The sequence below is a fragment of the Microchirus variegatus genome (assembly GCF_963457635.1).
Source record: "Microchirus variegatus genome assembly, chromosome: 5".
Lineage (NCBI taxonomy): Eukaryota > Metazoa > Chordata > Actinopteri > Pleuronectiformes > Soleidae > Microchirus > Microchirus variegatus.
Window position 1 is genome coordinate 22,161,144 of NC_139806.1, and position 21,727 is coordinate 22,182,870.

Below are 21,727 nucleotides of genomic sequence, written 5' to 3' on the forward strand. Positions count from 1 at the left end.
TTCAAATAAACATAGACGGAAAAAGAGAGCAGCCTGAAGCTGTTTAGTGTCTCCACTCAGGATGTAACTTGATGGACGTAGGGTGAAAGAGTTTCTCTCTCCATCTCCCTCAAAAATGTGCCCTCTTTGCACAATGTGACCCAGAAAATACAGTCCTCAGTGGATCTTAACCAAAACCAGGCAGCATTTTAGTCAAGTCCTCATCCTCATTGACACCTTCAGCACCTGGTTCCTATAACTTGTGTTCTCCCATGGCCAAACCAAACTTAAAACAGTTGCCAGTAAAAAGGTTTGAGGGTACATGGAAGCACACACGCAAGAACTACAGATTCAAATGAAGTTTTATGTCAATCTAATTGTGGAACAGCAGATGGTGTGGTTTTGAGTTTTTTTCAAAAAAGATTAATTGAAGCTGCAGCGTGAAACCAGCTCATGATGTGGTCTGGAGTTTTGTTGTGTCAGGCAAAGTTTTGGTGTCCGGAGCTGAACAGATAAACAGGTGCACGGGGATAAACCGCTTTAGAGAGGAGTGACAAGGGATGGATGTAACAGTTAAACCCTGGTCTGGGAGCTGTGTGGAGTTTTATTTGAGGGAACAGGAGTCATGCCAATGATGTGTTATTGAAGCTCACTCGGCAGCTTAAACGAGAACATCCATTTTACCCTGCCTAAATACAGCACTGATGACACAACACATATGAGAAGTTATGAATGGTTTCCATAATGGATGTTTTTCTTTCTTTTAGCTTCTCCCTTAGGGGTCGCCACAGTGGATGCACATTTGATTTTGACAGATAATTTTATACCGGATGCCCTTCCTGACACAGCTGTCCCGATTATACTAGGCCACATCCCACACTTAGAGTGTCCAATTAACAATGGGTACAATACCTTGCTCAGGGGTACCTTCAGCCTTTGACCTCTCAGACCAGCAACCCTCCGGTTACAGGACAATTTCCCTTTCGGCTTGGCCATGGGCTGCCCAATGGACTGCATATTGGATATTAAATGTCATGTTTCTCCGTTTAAATATGTTAAATATAACTGAAACTTTAGTCATTGCATTAATAAAGTACCTTACTTTGTAAGAAATAGTTATCTGGACGGGAACATTTCAGATCTATATTACAGTACTCCCTTTTTTAATCCATTAAATTCAACCCATGTTTTCAAAAATAAAAACTAGATCATCTGCAAAAGAAGAAATGATGATCACTCATATTTAAAGTAGAGATACACGATACCAATTTTTCATGTCCGATATCTCAAACCCGAGTAATTTAGGGTTAGGGTTAACCCTAATTACCAGAATGAATCAATTGAAAAAATGCACATACTGTTCTCAGTTACTTGATGATCTTTAGTAACTGAGAACAGTTTGGATCACTTCACCTCCGTAGGGTGAAGTGATTATGTCTTTGTTATACGAAGCAACCAGAAAATATTCATATTTAAGAAGCTGAAAAAATACAAAACTTTAAATAAAATACACCCAAACGGATGATCAAAATAGTTGATTTAGTAATCAATTAGTAGTCAAATACTTTCACACGAGCAAGACACAACCTGTTATACCAGGAGTGTGCCATAAACATGGGGGTCAGAAAATGATAAAGGTTCCACATGACATTTATTGTTCTCTTGTCAGAATAAAACAATAATAATATAAAAAACTTCACATGAATATTGTGTAATTGAATGCATTTCCGTACTGCAGTGTGCTTGCTCAGGTGCATTTCACTAATGCGAGCAGCTTGTAAAAGCTGTTTCTCGATTTACAGACACATACAAAGCAACTTAATAATGTTTCTATGGGTAATAGTAAGTTGCAGCTTCGGTGAAATGGCTGCTGCCTACCCAGAATGCATTGCTACACGATACTGCAAAGCAACACGATAATACATAATCTTCCGTGAATTGATTTGTATGCTTTTATAGATGTAAACATTGGACTATTACTCTCCTATCAACTGTTGTTCTATCATCACAATGAAACAAGTTAGATTTAAACACCAGGGGTCCGTTTCACAAGGCAGGTTTAGTGAAAACTCTGAGTCTGTTAACCCTGAAATGAGGGAAAATCTGAGTTTTCTGTTTCACAAAGGGAGGTAAGTCAAACCAGAGAAAGAGGAGTAACTCTAGCCTGTTTCACAGAGAGAGGTAACTTCTCGGTCAGTTACCATGGTAACATGCTCTTTGAAACTAACCTGGTCGGGACCAGGTTTTTCTCCGCAAACCTTGAGTTTCTCTCTGTCTCCGCCCTCTTTCAGACACACGGTATTTGATTTCCTCATTCATTCAGTCAGCAGGCGAGTTTTGGCGTAGTATAGTTCTGCGTCTACATTAGAAGTTATATTAGGTGGAGACTATTTTCACTACCATGTACTTTTGACAGGGATCCCGTGGATGAAGGTGCAGCATTACTGTGCAGAGAATTTAATATTCGTCAGGAGATGATTATCAGACCTCATAGATGTTCTTACATTTCCAGACACTTCTCATTTTGAGCGGAACTGTTTCACGTCACAGTTCATCATTTACATTCACAACCTGATCAGTCCTCACATTTACAACATTAAAAACCGGAGTCACGCTCTCACATCTCAGCAGAAACTGTGTGTTGCGCTGCGGTTTTTTAAATTATTTTATTAACTTACAAATTTAATTTTTTTTCTTTTATACAACGTCCTAGATGCAGATCACTTGAAAGTGATATAAAGAATGAGAAGTCATTTATGTGTGAAAACAGCATTATGTTGGGGATAAAACAACGCTTAGAGCGCCCTCTGCTGACGAAGCTGAGTTAAGCAGGACTTATCTCACTCATTAAAAACACATTAATCAGGATACCTTATATTATAGACAATCAAAACAGTAGTTTACTCAAGTTTTCAGGCTTTAGCTTCACTCAGTTCAAAATTTAAAGGGGGGCAAATAATTATCTGTCTTAAAACACACACAGTGCCACAAATACATCGATAATACGTTTGAAAATAAATGTTAATGAGCGACGAATAAACAACTAAAACCTGCTTTGTCATAATATTTTTAAAATGTAAACGAAACCCCCTCATTGTCTTCATTCATTCACATTTCTCATGAAGTTTTCATGTCGTACGGTTCACTGACAGCAGCGCTGTTCCCGAGACGCCACATGACCGCGCTTGGCTGTGTTAGTACACAGCTGTGACGTCACTCTGAGAAATAAGATTTGTCTGGGCTTTTTATGGCCTTTAGGAATGTTTTTCAAACATGAAACTCCATGAATTAAATATATATAATATAAAGATTTATAAAAGCCTGTGTCCATGTCTCGAGGTGTCCTGTGGACACTTTTACACGCATCTCTTTTACTATTGTGGTCAATGGGAAAATTGCTTTTTGGGCTCTATGGGTTTTTTTGTTGCAGTACCCACAGTGGCCACAATGCAAACATTGTCTTCAAGGCAGAGGGGGCGGAGCTCTATCCAGTTCATATTATACATCCATGGTTCCGATAAGTGAAAGCGTTCCTGATATATGAGCTAACTTCCTGTTTGGTGGCTATGCTGCCGATTTCGTCTGACTGTGACGGGCAAATGCTTCCGAAAATCAAAAATCCTTCTGGTAACTTTTGTGAGGGACAAAATCTGTGAGCTGTGAAAGTTTAGTTTCTCTTTCTATTCAATCCAATATGGCAGAAGAACGACAAGGGCCAATAACACTATCTTCAATTTCCACACTACACCGGTTCCGGCCAGATGTTCCAGAGTTGGACCGGTGGAGATATCTCTAAAGGTCTAGGAGCAGGAGCTGACCAAATATCTGGCTGACAGGAATAAGAAAACTTAAGAAGTACAATAGTGTTGCTTTCAGCAAGCACACTAATTATTAAATAAACCCAGTTCCTACCCAGGTATGGGCAGTATTTCTAATACATGTATTTAAAATACGTATTTCAAATACAAAATACTATTTTGTAATTTGTATTTTATTGAGATGATGAAAATGCCTTCTTATTTTGTATCAAAATACTTCAGTGTTGTGTATTTTTGTATTTTCAAAATACTGTAAAAATACTTTCTGGTCTCATGACAAAGTTACATCTGCCATTGTTTAAGGATGTAGAGATGGAGTACATTGAAGAGTATACCAAAGTCCTGAAACCCCTTGTGCAGGAAATGTATCGATTGCAGAGCCAGTCACCGTGCTATTACGCAGAATGAATTCCAACCTTATTTGCAATAGAGGCTAAGCTTGAAGTGGATGATTTCCAGGGGAGATTTGATGCCTTCCCAGATCTTCAAACAGAAGTAAACGAAGCGATCCTGGCGAGTGTGACCCATCTGTACTTTGAGATGCACTGGCTGCCTCCACAGACGGTAAGAAAAAAAAAAACAATCCAAGAACTGATGTGTGGTATAGGGGTGGTGTTTATGCTTCCTACTGTAGTTTGTGTAAATTTCAAAATAAATAATCCATTTGGATTGTTTGTCTTTGAGTTATTGTCACTGATTCATAGTGGGCAACGTAATACAACAATAGAGTAAGGGCAGAAGTTTATATTTGGATGTCTAACATGAGGGGTCAGCATATCTAATCTGCTGACTGATTATGGAAGGAGTTTCTTGCTTTCAGATGTTTTTACAGATGGTGTGCACAAGTGAAGGGATAGAGACGAAAAAGGCTTTTAGAAAGAAGTATTTTGTAGTATTTTGAAAATACAAAAATACAGTATTTTATTTTGATACATTTTTGGCTGCTGTATTTTGTAGCTTATTTTGATACATTTTTAAGGTGGGTATTTTGTATTTTATTTGGAAATACATTTTGATGTATTTGTGCCCATCCCTGTTCCCACCACAACTGTAAAACCAAGTATTGACCCTCAAAAAGCCACTTAAAGGACAATCTGTTCACTTAGGTTTGAATAGACAGACACATACACGTTTGTGCAGCTATTCTTTCCAAGACAATGCATTTACTTCAATTCATGTATGTAGACTACTAGTCCTGACAAGGTCAGTGTTTATGCCATAGAAGGTCCTTAAACAGGCAACAAATACAAGTGCTCAGCCCTCATAGACATAATGCATTCCCTTGCCCCAACTCTAACCCTAACCCTAACCATCACAACTAAATGTCTGACCTCAACCTAATCCCAATTTTAACCCTTACTCTAAAACCAGTTTGTAAACCACACAATAAGTTTCAAGGGATAACAGGATGGACCACCCAAAATCGACTCACTTTTCCTCAATGTCCTGACTCCCTATGGTAAGTATTCTGGTCCTCACAAAGACACACACACACACACACACACACACACAGAGAGAGAGAGAGAGAGGGAGAGGGAGAGAGAGTTGTAGGAACACGAGGTTTCTGTGAGCAGCACCCCTTCCTCTCACGTTTAGACTTTTCTCAGTTCCAGAGTTATAGCCACTGTTGTTGTTGTTGTGGTGGTGGTGGCATCATCAGAGAGAGCCGAGCCGAGCTGGACCAGGATAAACTCTGACCTCAGCATCAAGCAGAGCATTGGCTTTTTTCTTCTCCTCCTTCTCCTTCTTTGAAGCATTGAAGCTCCCACTTTACCTTCACCCACTTTGCACAGACTTTCCTTTCTTGCGGCTGCCGCAGTGACTGACCCTGACCTGCGCCAAAGGAAACGACTCCAGCCGCAAAAAAAAAGAGCAAAGAGTGACGGATGGAACTTTAAACTTTTCATCCCACTAAAACAACACAGGAGGACACGCTGAGTGACTGAGGTTGGAGCGATGCTGTGGATGTGACCGACGACGACAACGGTTTCTCAACGCTCGAGTCTCGTGAAGCACAATGAAAGGTGAGTTCATTCAACAGTTGTGATTTAACAATCGACACGGGGACGTGTTTTTCAAAAAGAGCTCCGCTGTTTCTCTCATGACGACATTCCTGTCTCGCTTTGTCACATCTGTGCGCTCTCTTTCTTTCTTCTCCTCTCGCGCAGAGACGTGAGGAATGCGTGGGCTCCACAACTTCACAGCGTCTCACATCTGGTTTCAATTAAGGCTCTGTGTTTGGGATTGTTGTTGCATCTGGCTGCTCCTGCACATCAAACGTTATAACCCATGCACAGCAGAGATTAACTCTGATTACATAGGTTTGAGTCAACAAAACTGCACTATTGTAGTCATATAGTAAAACATTAAACTGAGTTTTTTTTTTTTCTGCTTTCAGGCACATCACCTCTTAGTTTTTCTAGTAGTAGTAGTAGTTTTACTCAGTCACACAGATACAAACCACATAGTCAAAGTCAAACATACACAGCAGGGATTGAAAATAGAAAATACAGTAAATAAAAAACAGACACACATACACAAATTAGGGATGCACGATCCAAATGTTTTTGTCCCAATACCTTGAATTACCTTGATTACCACATACCTTGATTGTTGAATTAATGTGAAAAAGACTGAATGCACTTAAACATTTATTTTTTAAAGGTGCATTATGTAATAAATCTAAAGCAACTGGCCATACAATCCTCCTAAGATGTCACAGAGACTCAGGAATAATGTTCATATACCAAACTGAACTCACCAACAACAACAACAACAACAACAGTACAGCCAAAATATTTGCATTAAAAAAAATATTTTGCAGACTGCAAATCATGTATATGTTTTGAAATCATGTTTTGGCATGTGGCGCCACCTACTGCCGTCTTCCAGTCATTGCAGTCAGTAGAGTCTCAGCTGCCGAGCAACCACGAGTTGCCATTTACGTCAGAAAACGAAACCTAAAAGACCTCGGTATTTTGAATTTGAATGTAGTCACCGTTTTTGGCCACATTCTTACATATGGCACCTTTAACTTTGTGGAACAAAATGGATTCATATAATAATAATAATAGGTAATTGTGCATCAACAACATTCAAAATAAGCAGGAATCTAACTTAGGAACAGGAAGTTTGTCGTGTTGTATTTTGCAGTGTTACCTCCTCCCTTGTCAACATTTACTTTGCAGATATTGCAAGTAGACGTCAAACTTGTTGGCATACAGTAGCAAGCACATAATACTTCCAGATAACCGATTCTTTAACTCACACCATGTTGTTGCTCAGTGTTCGTAGGTCAAGTTGACGCATGACGTCACACTTGTAAAGGTAGAATTGAAGTAAATAGATCAGCTCCATTATCTGATACCCGATCTGGTTTAGTCAACATCAGGATCAATATCCGATATGTCCGATCTAACACATACATATCTCGTGTTAATGTATAACTGCTAAAAATTACACCACAGAGCATTTTTTGAGAGCCAACATTGGAGGTACACATTTTCTAATTCATATATACACCATTCCATAACGTACCTTCAGCACTTATTATACAGCCGTATGTATGGACATCTCAAAAATTTGTCATACAAAGTCAAACTGTACGTAACACAAAAGGTCAGTGTTAGCAGGGAATCCAAAGTATTAACAGACATCAACACTGTATACTTAAGTATTTTAGTAGTTTATATACTGCATTTTAAATGTTGACCATACAGTCCCTCTGCACATTGAGATAAATAGGAAACTCAGTGAGCAATAAAGTAAAGGAAAAGCCTTACAATTTAATCCTTCATCGTTCATTTGTCTCAGCTTTAATAAATAAAAGCACAAAAGGAAACACTGTACATGAACAGCCTTGTTTTTTTTTTGGTGCTCTGCGCCTTTAATCCAGTGTTTTTCATTTGATGAAATTACTTACAAAAAGCTCACAATGTGCATGAGTAATGTTGGTCAGCAGCTGATGGCTGGTCTCCAGATGTGACTCTTGTGTCCTGATGGTTGTTCTTCTCGCTCACACACACACAAAGCTATGACTTGCTCAATCTCCAGATCAGACACCACATGACCTGCCACCTTGTGGTCCACCAGAAAAACAATATGTTTTGCATGAAATCTCTGTTTTAAAGCCGCAGTTGGCAGGATTGTTGGAAAAATTGTTATTTAATGACTTTCATGCACAGGTTACTAAATTATGGAACGTTTTTGAGATCCTGTCAGGATCCTGTCCTCACCTCTTTTCATCAGATGAGTGTGGGCAGACAAACTCTTTCCATATGCGTCAAATGATCCAAGTATCTTTCCATCTCTGAAATTCTCTGAAATGCTGATACTGAAACATGATTTATTGCATTTATTTCCTTTTTTTTAAAGTTATCGTCAGTGATCACAGCTCAGGGAAGCACCCATAACAGAGACCAGGAGAGGTGTAGAGGTGTCATTCTCTCCCAGGTGACTTCATTCACATTATGCAGAAAGAATGAAGGATACATGTGCCAAAAAAGTCCTGCTGCATGTATAACCACTGAAGTTATAATGAGAGGCAGTGACACATAACAGAAGAACATTGCAGAAGATATTAATAGATGACTGATTCTGAGTATTGACTTCTTCTAAAGATTTATCAGTCATTCTTTTTGAAGAATTGGACAGTTATTTAAAGCAATTATATATATGTATACTTCATTTCTGCCAGTAAAATGTTCTCTCTTAAATGTTACACACTGGACAGAATTAGACTCAAATCTCAGTACAAATAGCTTCAAAAGGGTAAACATGTTACAGGGTGTAAGAAAGTGTAATCATTTGTGGTGATTATCATTAAAGCAAAACTAGACCGGAAGTTCCTATTAACGCTGTTTTTTTGGTGTGTATCTGCGTCATTACCTTGTTTATGAAGCCCTGACGGTTCGAAACAAACAGTTCAGCCATTGCTGAGAACGTTGTGTTTTATTGTAATCTCGGGGCTCAACGAGACTGAAAATCCCGTAATAGTTACGTATACAGCGGTCCTCCTGAACAACCGATCGTCCTGCTCCGGTCGTAGTCCGGGCACATCCGGTTGCGTACATTGAACAGCAGAAGAAGAATAACGTCCGTTGTGGAGGTGTTTGACGAGCGACAGTGTCTTCTGACTCTGGGTCTGACTCCGGGTCAAAGTCATAAAAGGGACTGCGGCGGGGAGTCGTGACGAAACTATTTTTAAACACTGTCAAAACAATGTTTTGATAATGAGGAGCAGTGCATCCACCGTTCCAGAGGGGGGCGCTGCGCTTCTGAGAACGGATGTGCTTGATAGTACTGGCCAATCACAAGACTCTGTCTTCTGGGGGTGAAAGTTCACTCTGAAATCTCGCAGCAGAAAAACACCATCAGAAAAGAGGATTTCTATCGGCTAGTTTACAGCAACTAGGAGGTTTTTGACCATAAAAACAAGTTAATATATGTAAGTAGAACTCCATAACTAACATTTATGTGCAACAGGACCACTCTATGTCACCTTTAAAATATTAATATGTCAGTCTCCAATCACCACAGGGTGGCAAGGTCAAAGCTGCGCTGACCTCCAGTCGATCGAATATTTTCTTGAAAGGTAGTCCGTGGAACAAGCCCAGTTTTAATCAAGACAGTGAAACATCCTTTGACCTACAGAGTCATCAAATCAGTGCTGCCTTGGACATGTTCTTGTGATGTTAACAAATCCCTCTGAAGTATCACGGGCCCATACGCAGTGATACTCATCCCAAAGACCAAATGATCCTGGGTTTGACTCACATATCAGTTTTCAGGCCCTTGGGTAACATATGATGAACTCTATCTCTCTGAATAGCTCTTTAAAAGCCTAAAAAACTCACAGTAACATTACTGAGACACAATCATGTAGCTTGGAAACACAAACAGGAAACAGGCTATTGGGGGGTGAAAGACAGATTCCTGAAGTAAGTTGTGGTTCCATTTTTTTTAGGTTGATCTTGTCACCTCTTAACTTATCTGCTCTCTCTCATGAGATGCTAAAAGCATTCCCCCAGCAGCAGTAAGTTCTGAAGGTTCTCAGACTTCAACTTCACAAAGGGATTTCCAAAACAGCACTAAAAAGACACATCAGTCCCATAAACTCTTCATTCCCTTGTCTTTTCTACCAAACCTCAATGCTTGCGGCTTTCCAGATGAGCTTGGATTTTCCTTTTTTCTGGTGATCTTTGTGACTTGTGGTATCTCTTTATTTTCTCTAGTCATGGAGGATGACGTAGAAAGAGGCTTTGAAGTTGACAAAGGTGCTTTCCCACATACTCCAAAAAGCAGCTGTGTAATGGGGACAACACTCATAGGCCACAAGAGATGGTTGTAATCCTAGAGAGTAATAGAAAAAGAGAGCTGAGTTTAGGGAAGTTTGCATGTTCTCCTCGTGTGTGCATGGGTTTTCACCAGGTTCTCTGGATTCCTCCCACAGTCCAAAACAGTATGCAATATGGGGGTTAGGTAAATTGGACGCTCTAAATTGACCGTAGGTGTGAGAGTGTGAGTGGATGGATGTTTGCCTCTATGTGTGCATTCACACCAGCCCTTCTAAATCGAATCCTAGTTTGTTTGCTCAGGAAGTTTGTTTGGGTAGGTGTGAATGCGAAACCAAACTCTGATCCGCACCCAAGAAACAAACTCTGGCCCATCTAAAAATGAAGGTCTCGGTTCACTTCAAATGCAGTAAGTATTGTATTGGACTGAAGTCGGTATCAGTAGATACTGGAGTTTGTGATCAGACGTGAAAAAGGGCTATCGTGCCATCTCTAGTTTAGTTACAGGAATGGCGCTAATCGCAATGAGACTTGGTGTCTTTTAATGATTAATATCCATGTTCGCATGTTTCATACACACTTGCGAGCAGCATAAAATATATAAATAAAGGATAAATTATGTACACAATCACACTCGTACTCAAACACTCACCCACTCAGCTGTCACACAGTCAAACACAGATCACTTGTACACATATACAGTACATGCATGCATGTGCATAATTTCAACTACCACAAAGGAAACAAGTAAATATAAGGTGCAGTAAAACTTACTACTCACAATCTTTTATTAAACATAGTTCATGTGAACTCTCTGGGCAGGAAATAAGGAATAACTAAGTACCTAAATACATTTACTCAAGTTACTGTATTTAATATTTTTTTTTGTGTATTTTGTATTTTTTAAGTACAATGGAGACCTACAGGGGGGAAAATATACACCAGAACCAGACGAATGATGATGTGATTAGCACCAGCACTGGCGCGTGAACATAGAGGGCGTGCGCCAAAAGTGACGTAATATCCTGTGTCGTGCCGGTTGCATGAGCTCCAAAATAGTTTTGGATTTCTGAGCCCTTGTCATATTTATACTACCCTCACACCCCACAGAAAGTAACTAAGTAACTTTTACTTAAAGTATGCTTCCTAATCTTTACTTTCATGGTGACAATGTTTCTTTCTGAGCAGGGTAGACCTTTAAATTTCTATGTACTGAATCAATTTTGAATAAAACAATATTTGGAGATATTTAATAGAATTGGGTCAAATTTTGAGAAAGATTCACACCTCTGCATGTAAACACTGTCTTACCAGAGTTGACTGTGCAGTCTGCTAGCTCAGCACATCAGGGATGTTTTCATGCTGCAAAGTCTACATTACCACTATGATGCAACTGTCCAATCAGTTATTGGTAGTCCACAGTCTGATGTTGTCCCCCAGTCAGCATGTCTATGTGGGCCCCAAGCGGGTTTGTCTGTAGTTTCCATGGTGGCCCTACCTGTGTTTGTCCACCTCAAGCCCATGCCTACTTCTACCCATGTCCACAGTACTCATTTCAGGCTACCTGGATAAATGAGTACTAAGTCGACATGGGCTTGAAGTGGGCAAATTATTATTATACAGGTCCCATATGGTTTGAGTAGCATAGGCCCATATGGGAAGCCCATGTGGGCAAAAAGGAGTGGGACCACCATGGAAACCATGGATAAACCCGCTTCGGACCATTATGGATGTGGAACCTACATGGATCTTGGCTGGGGGAGCGGCATTGGTGAGAAAAATGTTGGGAGCAGCAGGTTTTTGCAAGGCTGATTGTAGCCTAGCGAGGATCTCTTACCCTGTCTACTCCTCTCACGCCTCCACCTGTGTCTCCGCTCAAGTGTTTGATGACGACGTGCTTGTGTAACTTTTGTTTATTTCATCATGTATTCTCTTGAATTTAGCTGACTAAGAATAAAAAAATAAATAAAAAAAAAGATTCCAGTGTAAACAATAAGGCTGAATCCCATTTCACCCCTTGCCATCACCACCCTACCCCGGTAGTTTAGGTAGGTGGAAACTCTACAAACAGGGGCACACTTTAACTGGAGGGTTACAAGATATTTCCTAGATTAACTGAATCCAAAGAAATATTACTGCCATTGCTTGGCATGCTTCTTTTTAATATTATTCCACAGCATTGTGGACTGCAGAAATTGGCATGTTTTTTAGGAGTAAATATTTAACCATCACCCCTTGACTGTTCCAAGGATCAAAGGGGTAGAGGTAAAAATGAGACTAAGGTTGTAAGGTATGGTATGGTATCATATGGTTTCATATCTCAAGTACAGCCCAGAGAAAAGATCCATTGGCCTTTAATACAGGGTTGAAACAAGTGTGTGTGTAACTGTGGCCATGGAAGAATAATGGCTCTTGTTGAAACAATACGGTGTCTGAAAAGGTGCCCATGTGGAATTGATTGTAAGAGTTCATGACCATCTTCCCATCTTTTTACAAGAGTTTTCAACAGCACATCTCAGGCTCCATTAGTGGAGAGACAGTTTATAATAAACAGAGCAAATTTATGTGCGGATAAAGACTGTAGCAGTTTCGTTGGGAGGGGGGGGTATAGGGGGATGTCATTCTTTTAATTCACAATGAATACTTTTATGTATCTTCTCCCCGTAGACGACTTTGCTGATGAAGAGGAGGTGCAGTCCTTTGGTTACAAGAGGTTTGGTAAGTATCAAGTTACTTCTTAATGTACACCAGATTTTCGAGTTTATATCCCTCTGGATACATCAATGAGATGAATGGATGTTTTCTTTTAATACAATATTTAGCTCTCTTTTTTTTGCCACACACCTATAATAATTCCCCAGGTTAAAAAGAGGGCATGCCTCATTTGTCAGAAACCAACTTATTTTTGGCCACTGCTTTCATTTCTCTCTGTTATAACAGCAGTGAGGTACAGTAGAACGAGAAACCGCAGCATCCTGGGTGTTCCCAACCCGGCGGCTGACTTTGCAGCCTTGTCAGGCAATCAGCATATTTGTATTTCATTCAGTACCAAAGTACGCAAGATTAATAACTTGAAATTAATCTCACAAGTCTGCCTCTGCTCATTTCCCCTTCTTATAATATCCGGAATGTATCTGGTTCCCAGAAATTCAAAAACCACGGCATCCAGAATTTCTCTACAGTTTCACTATCACACCCGCATCTGGCAATAAAAAACCTTACCCATCAGCCAGATGTTGGTCACTCTTCAGCTGAGTGTAGCACTCTCAGAAGTGTTACATTAGCACATTCTTCAAGTTTAAGAAGATCACCTGACTCAAACCACAGTCATTTCCACAAAGGAAAATAGAAAAATATAGAAAATCTACTCTTGAAATCCCCTCCCAAGTTACTGCCTGAGCGCTTGTATTTATGTTCCTGTTTTACTGTGCATCCAGCCATTGATTTGTCTTACTCACATACAGCAAAACACAACATCTTTCTAAATACCAACAAACTCCTTTATTTCCTGTATTATGCCTCATCAGTTTGACCCAGACTGCTCTGACTTTAGCTGCAAAATGAGTCAGGGGAAGTAAAAAAAAAAACACCACTATAGATATTTGGCATAAATAGTGGTAGAGCAAGTCGTCTTGTGTTTGATTCCCGGTAGTGTAAAGCAGCTTTGAGTGGTCATCAACATTAGAAAAGTGCTATATAAATACAGACCATTTACCATGTTCTGAAAAAGTAAGGATCTCTACAAACATTAATGCTAACAGCTATGCTATGGGCAAGTAAAAATTGACATCATATTTTGCATATCCATGTCACAGTGTTGATTGTTATGTATTCTATTATCTAGTGCAGTGCCCATAGAAAGTATGTGCCGTGGAAATCCAGAGCAAATTGGGTGACTGATAGTGTATTCCTGGTGTGGCTATCACCAAAGTGAGACCTATGCACCTATCCACACAATTAGACGTGGGCTGGAGCTCCCCTGAAACTTGTCCCCTTGGAAACAGTGAATTGCTGCGATACACGTCCTACGTAAATGAATTCAAAATTCAACTGTCAAGCTATTTGGGCTAATGAAAACTGTCGGGCTAGGCTATGACACACGTCAATAACATTAAAAAATGTTTGTTATAGGGTTGGGAATTTCACACATTTTTAGAGTCGATTGTCGAGGTCCACGTGTCAATTTTTTTTTTTTTTTTTACAGCAACAGCAACAGCAACAGCAGCAATGCAGGGGTGGCAATTATTCTACACTGTACTACTTCATTTTAGGCTCAAAAACATGGCTGTAATGTCCATTATTGACCATCAGAACAACGGTAATAAATATGAGGGGCAAAAAAAAAGAAAAGAAAAAGCGGGCTCTTTGCGCTGGAACGCGCGTGTCGCCAGACGGCTCAGGTTTTTGAACCTGCGCTCGTTAGGTGTCCACCAGAGTGAAGTACAGTGATCCTGACTGGGTGAGATGCCGTGTTCATTGGTGTAGCGCTTGTGTCATGTCCCCCACCCCCGTCCTAAACTTAATGCAACCTCGTTCGCACTGCACGCACACACACACACACACACACACACACACACACACACGCTTGGATGCGCACAGCTACTCGAGAGAACGAGCCGGTGACGCGCGCACCATCATGCGCAGAGACAGCAGGCTCCCTGCAGGATCACCTTTTCATGCACAGCTTCCTCAACCTCAGTGGTTGTGAACTTTACGTTTTTTTTGACACTTCAACTTTTTTTACTCGTAATTTCTTTTGTGGAGGTGCGCATGTGTCGATTGTTGATCGATTTGTCGACAAAAAAGTCCCATCCCTAGTTTGTTACCAGTAGGCTATTGTCTACATTATCGCAGGGTATTTCACCAATATGAAGAGAGCAGTAGGTATTCGCGACCTGTAGAACCTCGTCCATTGTGGCCACACCCATGCATTTTTTTTTAAAACTCACTCATGGTAAAACTATACTTTTGAAAATCAAGGATACACACCATCGGGCATGCTCAACCCATATCCAAAATCTTAGGTCCATCTGACTAATGGTCAGTAAGATATGCCCATCACAGACACACAGACAGACACAACTTGCTTTATAGATAGATTGTGCAAAAAAAAAAAGGACTTTGTCATTAGTCATATCGGGGGATCTTAATGTTCGTTCAAGTCATATTGAAGTACAATATCAGCTGATACAGATATCGTGCCCATAATATTGTGCATCCCTGTGAAGCTAAGAGGCGATTTCTCTAGCCAAGTATAACGGCTGAAAGCAGACAAGCTGGAGTTGCTTGCAATTTATGTACAGATGTGAGCATGGTGTTGATCTTCTCATCTAGATCTAGAAAATATAGCAGACATATGTTTCTACTACTACTCACATGTCTTTTAAACTACACTCTCTGTGCTTGTGCACGAGCAGAGAATGTTTTCCTGTTTTGCTCAAAAATGGTTGTAAAAAGGTGGAAATATAATCAAAATATATGATTATATAAATTAGACATTTACAAATGCATCCTTTATTGAAATTTATCAGTGCCCAATTTCTTCTATTATCTACACATTCAAGAGAAAAACATTTGTCGACATTTTTTTTTTTTCAGATGAAGCGCTGCATTCCTCACCCAACTTATTTTGGGAGCAAAACAGCAAGTGGTTTTAATTTACCGGGACTTTATTACCAGAGAAGAATGCTTTCAGAATCCCTGCCTGTTACTTACAACCCCCCCTCCAGGGCCTGCATGCACACAGTGCAATGTTCTGTTGTCCCAATGAAAGATTACTCGCTCGTGTTTTCAATAAAGAGTGGAGCGAGTCCGTGGAGGAGAGAGGGAGCAAACATTAAAAGAATGACATTGTTAACAGAGACAGAGACAACAACACAGCGTGCTGCTGAGCTGATCAGTATTCCACATCGAAAACGGTTTATAGGAGCAGACTGTGACTGGTCAGAGAGACAGAGGGTCAGACCAGGATGGTCCAATTGCAGGCAGGCAGGAATGCGTCCCAGACGGTACACAAATCATTGCATCCTGGCAGAGACCAGCTTAAAGCTCGTGTGAGGCATTCTGATCACTGTTAGTGCTAGGACAGACAGACGTAGGTCAGAACAACAGACCCCTCATGACTCAGCTGCAGTGATAAGAAATGAAGGCTGGCGCTGCTCATCTCACCAGTTGGTGGTGGAATGTGTCCACATCCAGTAAACATATCATAAGAGGCAATAATGACTGTGGAAAAGTGTTGTGGAGTACACATGTTATATTTGTGTTCTTTATAGAGGCATATTTTGTCTGAATATTCCATACTATACTGACAAGAAGTTCATTTCTAGACTGTAACTTTTGCTGAACATGCTTGCTGTTCGACATACATCGAATCTAATTGTCATGAAGTTACACTCATCACTTTTTTGCCTGCTCACCAAACCATGTTGTTGTTCTTCTTTGTGTTTTAAATCCATATTATTACTGTACATTACTGCATTTTTATTATGTTCTCATTTCCTCTATCTCCTTCTGGATTTAATCATCCATTACTATATCTGATCTGTACACAAACTGCACCTATAAAGTGGAGATGAAAGAGGTTCCATTCTCCCTTTTACAGGTCAGTGAGGCATCAAAATGATTATAAAGCTTTTGTAAAATGTTGTATTTTGTAGTTTATTTTTAGTGAATTATTAAAACTAGTATGTGCTTCAAGTTTACAATAAATTAAAACAGTGACTGGTAATCCAATGTACCTGAAGACGTCTGCATTGTCTCTTCAACTTCATAATGTCTTGTGTCTTCTGACTTTCAATTTGCCAGTTGTGTTTACGTTTGTGAAAATCATGGTATTGTGTGGCTGTGCAGTGTATTTTATTTTTCACTGCAGACAGACTGGAGTGAGCTCAGGGTTATATGTAACTATTACTTTAATGCACAAAATTGTAACAGGCAGAAAGGAAAGGGAAAGCAAAGGAGCAGTGAAGATGTAGCTGCTCAGTTATTAAAGGGGCATGTACAACAGTTTGTATGCCAGTAAATGAGCAGATCTTAACATGAATTAAATTGTTGTTTCCCTACAATGGCCTGTACTCTGACTTTCTGGATGTTTAGATTCTCACATGTTCCACTTATCTGTAAAGGATGCTATGTTACATGCACTCCTGAATGCCTCAGGTAAACATCAGCGGCTGACCTTCCATCCACTGTTACCAGAGCTGAGCAGTGAGAACGGAGTTGTTGAAGTTTGCGTAGGAATTGAGTCTGTTAATGTCAACAAAGGACCAGTTCCCAGCACAACACAACACAGACTCCAACATAAACCTCACAAAAGCATAAAAAGTGCTAGTGCAAGCATAGCAACGAGGCTGTACTTCTGTTATAGCCACAGGTGTCACTAGGAACAACTGTTTTTGGAACCTTAAAGTGAAATGAACTGCTATTGGCAGGGATAGAAGTTGGTTTTATAGTTGGATAGTATAGAACATGTGACTATAAGGAGACTCCACCAGGCTTGAACTAGTGCAGGCTCCATGTGTTATCAAGCCTGGAGATCAAAATGTGTTCCAGCTGTCTGGAGTATAACATAGAGTAAAGACATTGCACTGCAGATATTAGCGACTTAGCTCCCATTAACTCCACATAGCAGACCTTACTTCCGCTGCTTTTGCCTCAACAGTCTCAACTCATGTAAGTCTTTCCAACAATGCTTTTTGTTGTCTTTGTAGCATTAGCTTCCCTGTTGCTTAGGTATAGTTTCAGTATCCTTTCTTTGGCCACGACCTCAACAAAATCTGTTGTTTACTTTTTGAGTTCTGTTTTTCAGAGAGACACGGGTGACCACATACTCTCTTTGGTGCAGGTAATAAGATAGAGCACCCTTTGTGGTGCAGACCATGGCCAAAAGGTATTTGGCTTGTAACAAGTAGTGAGGAAAAGCGATGATTTTGCACCAAGAAATCACTCTTGGTTGTGTTTCCTAATGTTCTTTGAGCATTGAGTTGTACATGTGTGGGTACCAGCAGACTTTATTGTATAATGTCAAGCAGTTTTCCAATATTACGTCTTCTTCTTCTTCGTTGTCTCTTTTGACCAAACCAAGAATATGCCATCGACATGACTGAAAAGTGTTTTGCTTCAAGAAGTACACACAGTCAACATGTGTTGTCTGGGTGGAATCAAACTGGAGGTGTATGCCAAGTCGTCCACGTAGGCTATGTGTGGACTAACGCCGAAATGGGAAAATTACTAAATTCACGCCACACGAACCCTAGCAAATCTCTGCGCACACAGAGCTAAAGATTGATTTACCAGTACACACCAATCAAGTCACCAGGCATTTTATCCTGGACCGCTCTGTCTCTCTCTTGCAGCTAGATTTCGGATATGAAGTTTGACAGTTCTACAGTTGTAGATCAGTGTCTGTCTGTTACTGGTTTATATATAAACATAGTTATTTTGACGAAAATCAGCCTAACCACCTCATCAAACTCCCTCACACCACTGCGACCGACTGTCATCTGTTGGCCATAATGGGTGTTTGTTAAGCTCTCCATTCGGGGCAGGATTTGGCATCGCGCACAAAAACAACACACACGATTTCTGTCAGCCGCCTCAGGTCTGTCACGATCCACATTCATGCCCTGGTCATTATTTTTTGTTATTCCAAGGTCGGCTGAGTGAAGAAGGTCTGCATGTGGCTCAACATCAGTATTGCACTTGATGGAAGTCCTTTGGCTCCACATGAGGCCAACATCAACCTTGCTGCTTCCTTTCATTGAAAGACAACAGAGAGCTCGAATGAAATGTGTTTTTCTTTGTTCTGCTGCGAGTCACATTTCTTCTTTCTACCCAGCTTTCAAAACTGGCTGTGGTGAGCTGGTTGCTCTGGCTGTGATTACTTGGCAAAAGAAAAAAAAAAAGCTCAGTTTTTCTTGTTTATGCTTTAGCACTTGCATTTCTGGAGATACAGAAAAATGTCTATGTGTACGTTAATGTAGTTCTTCCATTGAATCAGATCTCAAGTGTTTCAGTGACCATTTCAGGTCAGCTGTGTGTGTGTGCGTGTGTGTGTATCTTTTCTGAACTTACATCAGATTTCATATTTACAAGATTAACTGCACAGTGTTGAGTATATAGTTGAGTGCAGTAGTTCGCCCGTATTTAACAAAAACACCTGTTCTCACTTATTTCTTGAAACATTCCCGATAAATAGATTTTTTTTGCGAAATACTATAAATTGTTTGTGAGATATGCAGACTGGACTTTACTTTGTTGAGCAAAGAGCTGCATTAGTAAATACAAAGGAATGTCCAATTGAGTTCACGCAATGCTCCAAACAACGTGCGTGACCAAGACGACGTGGAAGAGCAACAGCTACATAGCCTTAGCAAAGCGAGACAGCTGTAAATGGTTGTGGTTTGGCTGAAAACATGAAAAAGCACACACTGAAAAGGGGTCAGAAGTAGATGCTACCGTTAAAACGACTTGGACATACATTCAGCAGTTTGACAATCAACCTCGGTCAAGGCAGTGGCAGTGATTTTGGTAATTACTCAAAAAAACCTCAGGAGGGGGCTACAGAAGCTACACACTGGAGCTAGCATTGAACTGCGATCGCATAGTTTATTGTACTATAATATCCCGTTGGCTGTACTATACTTCTAAAAAGTTTAACTTTTAAGTAATTTAGAAACCTTTGAACTGTGATTTTGGAGTTCAAGGTGTGAGTGGGAACTTTGAACTGTGGAGGGCAGCATTGCACTTGTTGGTGTACAGCCTGCCACAATTTATCGGAAGAGGAAGAAAAATAAGAACAAGTCAGTGAATTCACAAGATTATTTTGGATACTGTTGTGGAAAGGGATCATTTTGCGCTGAATGTTTGTTATTTCAATAATTTTCTTCATTTGGACATGGTTACATTTACATCTCATTAATAGTCGACATGGTACACTCAACAAAAATATAAATGCACAAAGAAAAACTGTTTTGTCACATTAAAAAAAAATGTATGTGACAAAACAGAGTAACTATCCAAAAATAACAGTACAACTGTATCAATAAAGTGGATTTAATTTGCGAGCATTAGGATCAATTTCTGCTGGGCTGCTGTGAGGTCGAGACCCTGGTGTGGTCGATGTGCTCGGAGATTCACCTCCTGCAGGCGGTTCCTGACTCTGCGCTGAAATCCGCCTGTTGTGCAGACCAACAGTCTCACTGCCAGTTCTGGTCGATGGACGGAACCAATCACGGAGGTGCTGGAGCCGCATGTACCGGTCCTGAGCAGACGTGGTAACACGTGGCCGGCGGGCATGTGCACGGTTCACTGTCGTTCCAGTCTCTCTGAAACGAGTCCACAGGCAGCTGACAGTGGAATGATACACATGCAGTTGTGTTGCCACAGCTGTAACGGCATGGCACGCTCCCTCATGATTTGTGACATCTGTGGCATATTGACAAGTGACAAAAGTCTACATTTTGGTGTGCCCTTTTATTGACCAGACCATAAGGAGTGTCTGTGTACTGGTCACGCATATTGACCACCACTCTGCCATGCTCCATGACTCTGGTGAGTTGAAATACTTAATCTGAGATTGTAGTCATTAGGAGTGGCCAAGCGACACTGGACTACTGGGTTTGAGCAAAACAAATCATTCCATAAACAAATGCATGAAGAATCTGAGCAAATGTCATGACATTCTATTTCTGTTCACCGTTTCAAGTTTGTGCGTTTATATTTTTGTTGAGTATAGTTAGCAACTTTTAGGTTCTTGAGAAATAATGAGGCCAGTGAGGCAGCACATTGAACCATGAACATTCCACTTCCAAACTACAACATCCTGAAGGTTCTTGCTTCACTTGTGTGAACTTTGCCCAACCCTTTAAATGATTAAAACCAGGAATGAAAACAGTTTTATATCTAATGTGGGTTTTGCCATTTTCAGTGGTCATGGCTTGTCCCATGTCCCGCTCTTTTATTACCATGTGTTGGCAAACTTCATACCTCACTTGTAAAAGTGAAAAAGTGAGGTTTTTTTAAAGGAGCTTGGGGTTCTCTTGTTCTCCACACAGACCAATAACTTTGGTTTGTGGCTTCCATATTTTTCTTAATTTATGCATGTGATTAATGGTAATGCAGAACTGTCTGTTTTAACATAATATTTGTTTTAATAAATGATAAAATGTGCTTTTTAGTGGGAGACAATTGTGATATGCACTGTGATTTAGTAGCTACAGTATTAAAGGTGCCATTTGTAAGAATGTGGCCAAAAACAGTTACTACATTCAAATTCAAAATACAGAGGTCTTTTAGGTTTCGTTTTCTGACGTAACTGGCAACCCGTGGTTGCTTGACAGCTGAGACTCTACTGACTGCAATGATTGGTAGACGGCGGTAGGTGGCGCCACATGCCAAAACATGATTTCAAAACATAAACATGATTTGCAGTCTGCAAAATATGTTTTTAATGCAAATATTTTGGCTGTACTGTTGTTGTTGGTGAATTCAGTTTGTGATATGAATATTATTCCTGAGTCTCTGTGACATATTAGGAGGATTTTATGGCCAGTTGCTTTAGATTTATTACATAATGCACCTTTAAGCAAACTATGAGGAGTTTGACTGCCTGTAACGTTTTTTTCTCTAGATCCC

At 40.2% G+C, this 21,727-nt stretch overlaps 1 protein-coding gene across 1 annotated transcript in view; it reads left to right on the plus strand.

Annotated features, from left to right (window-relative positions):
- Window positions 1–5,706: 5,706 nt before the first annotated feature.
- The window catches only part of colec12 (collectin sub-family member 12), a 37,977-nt gene continuing 21,956 nt past the window's right edge, over window positions 5,707–21,727 (plus strand). Inside the window, exons 1-2 of the mRNA XM_083889912.1 lie at window positions 5,707–5,821; window positions 12,758–12,808. Of these exons, the coding sequence (XP_083746038.1) occupies window positions 5,815–5,821; window positions 12,758–12,808 (58 nt within the window). The 5' untranslated portion in view covers window positions 5,707–5,814. The remainder of the gene's footprint in view (window positions 5,822–12,757; window positions 12,809–21,727) is intronic.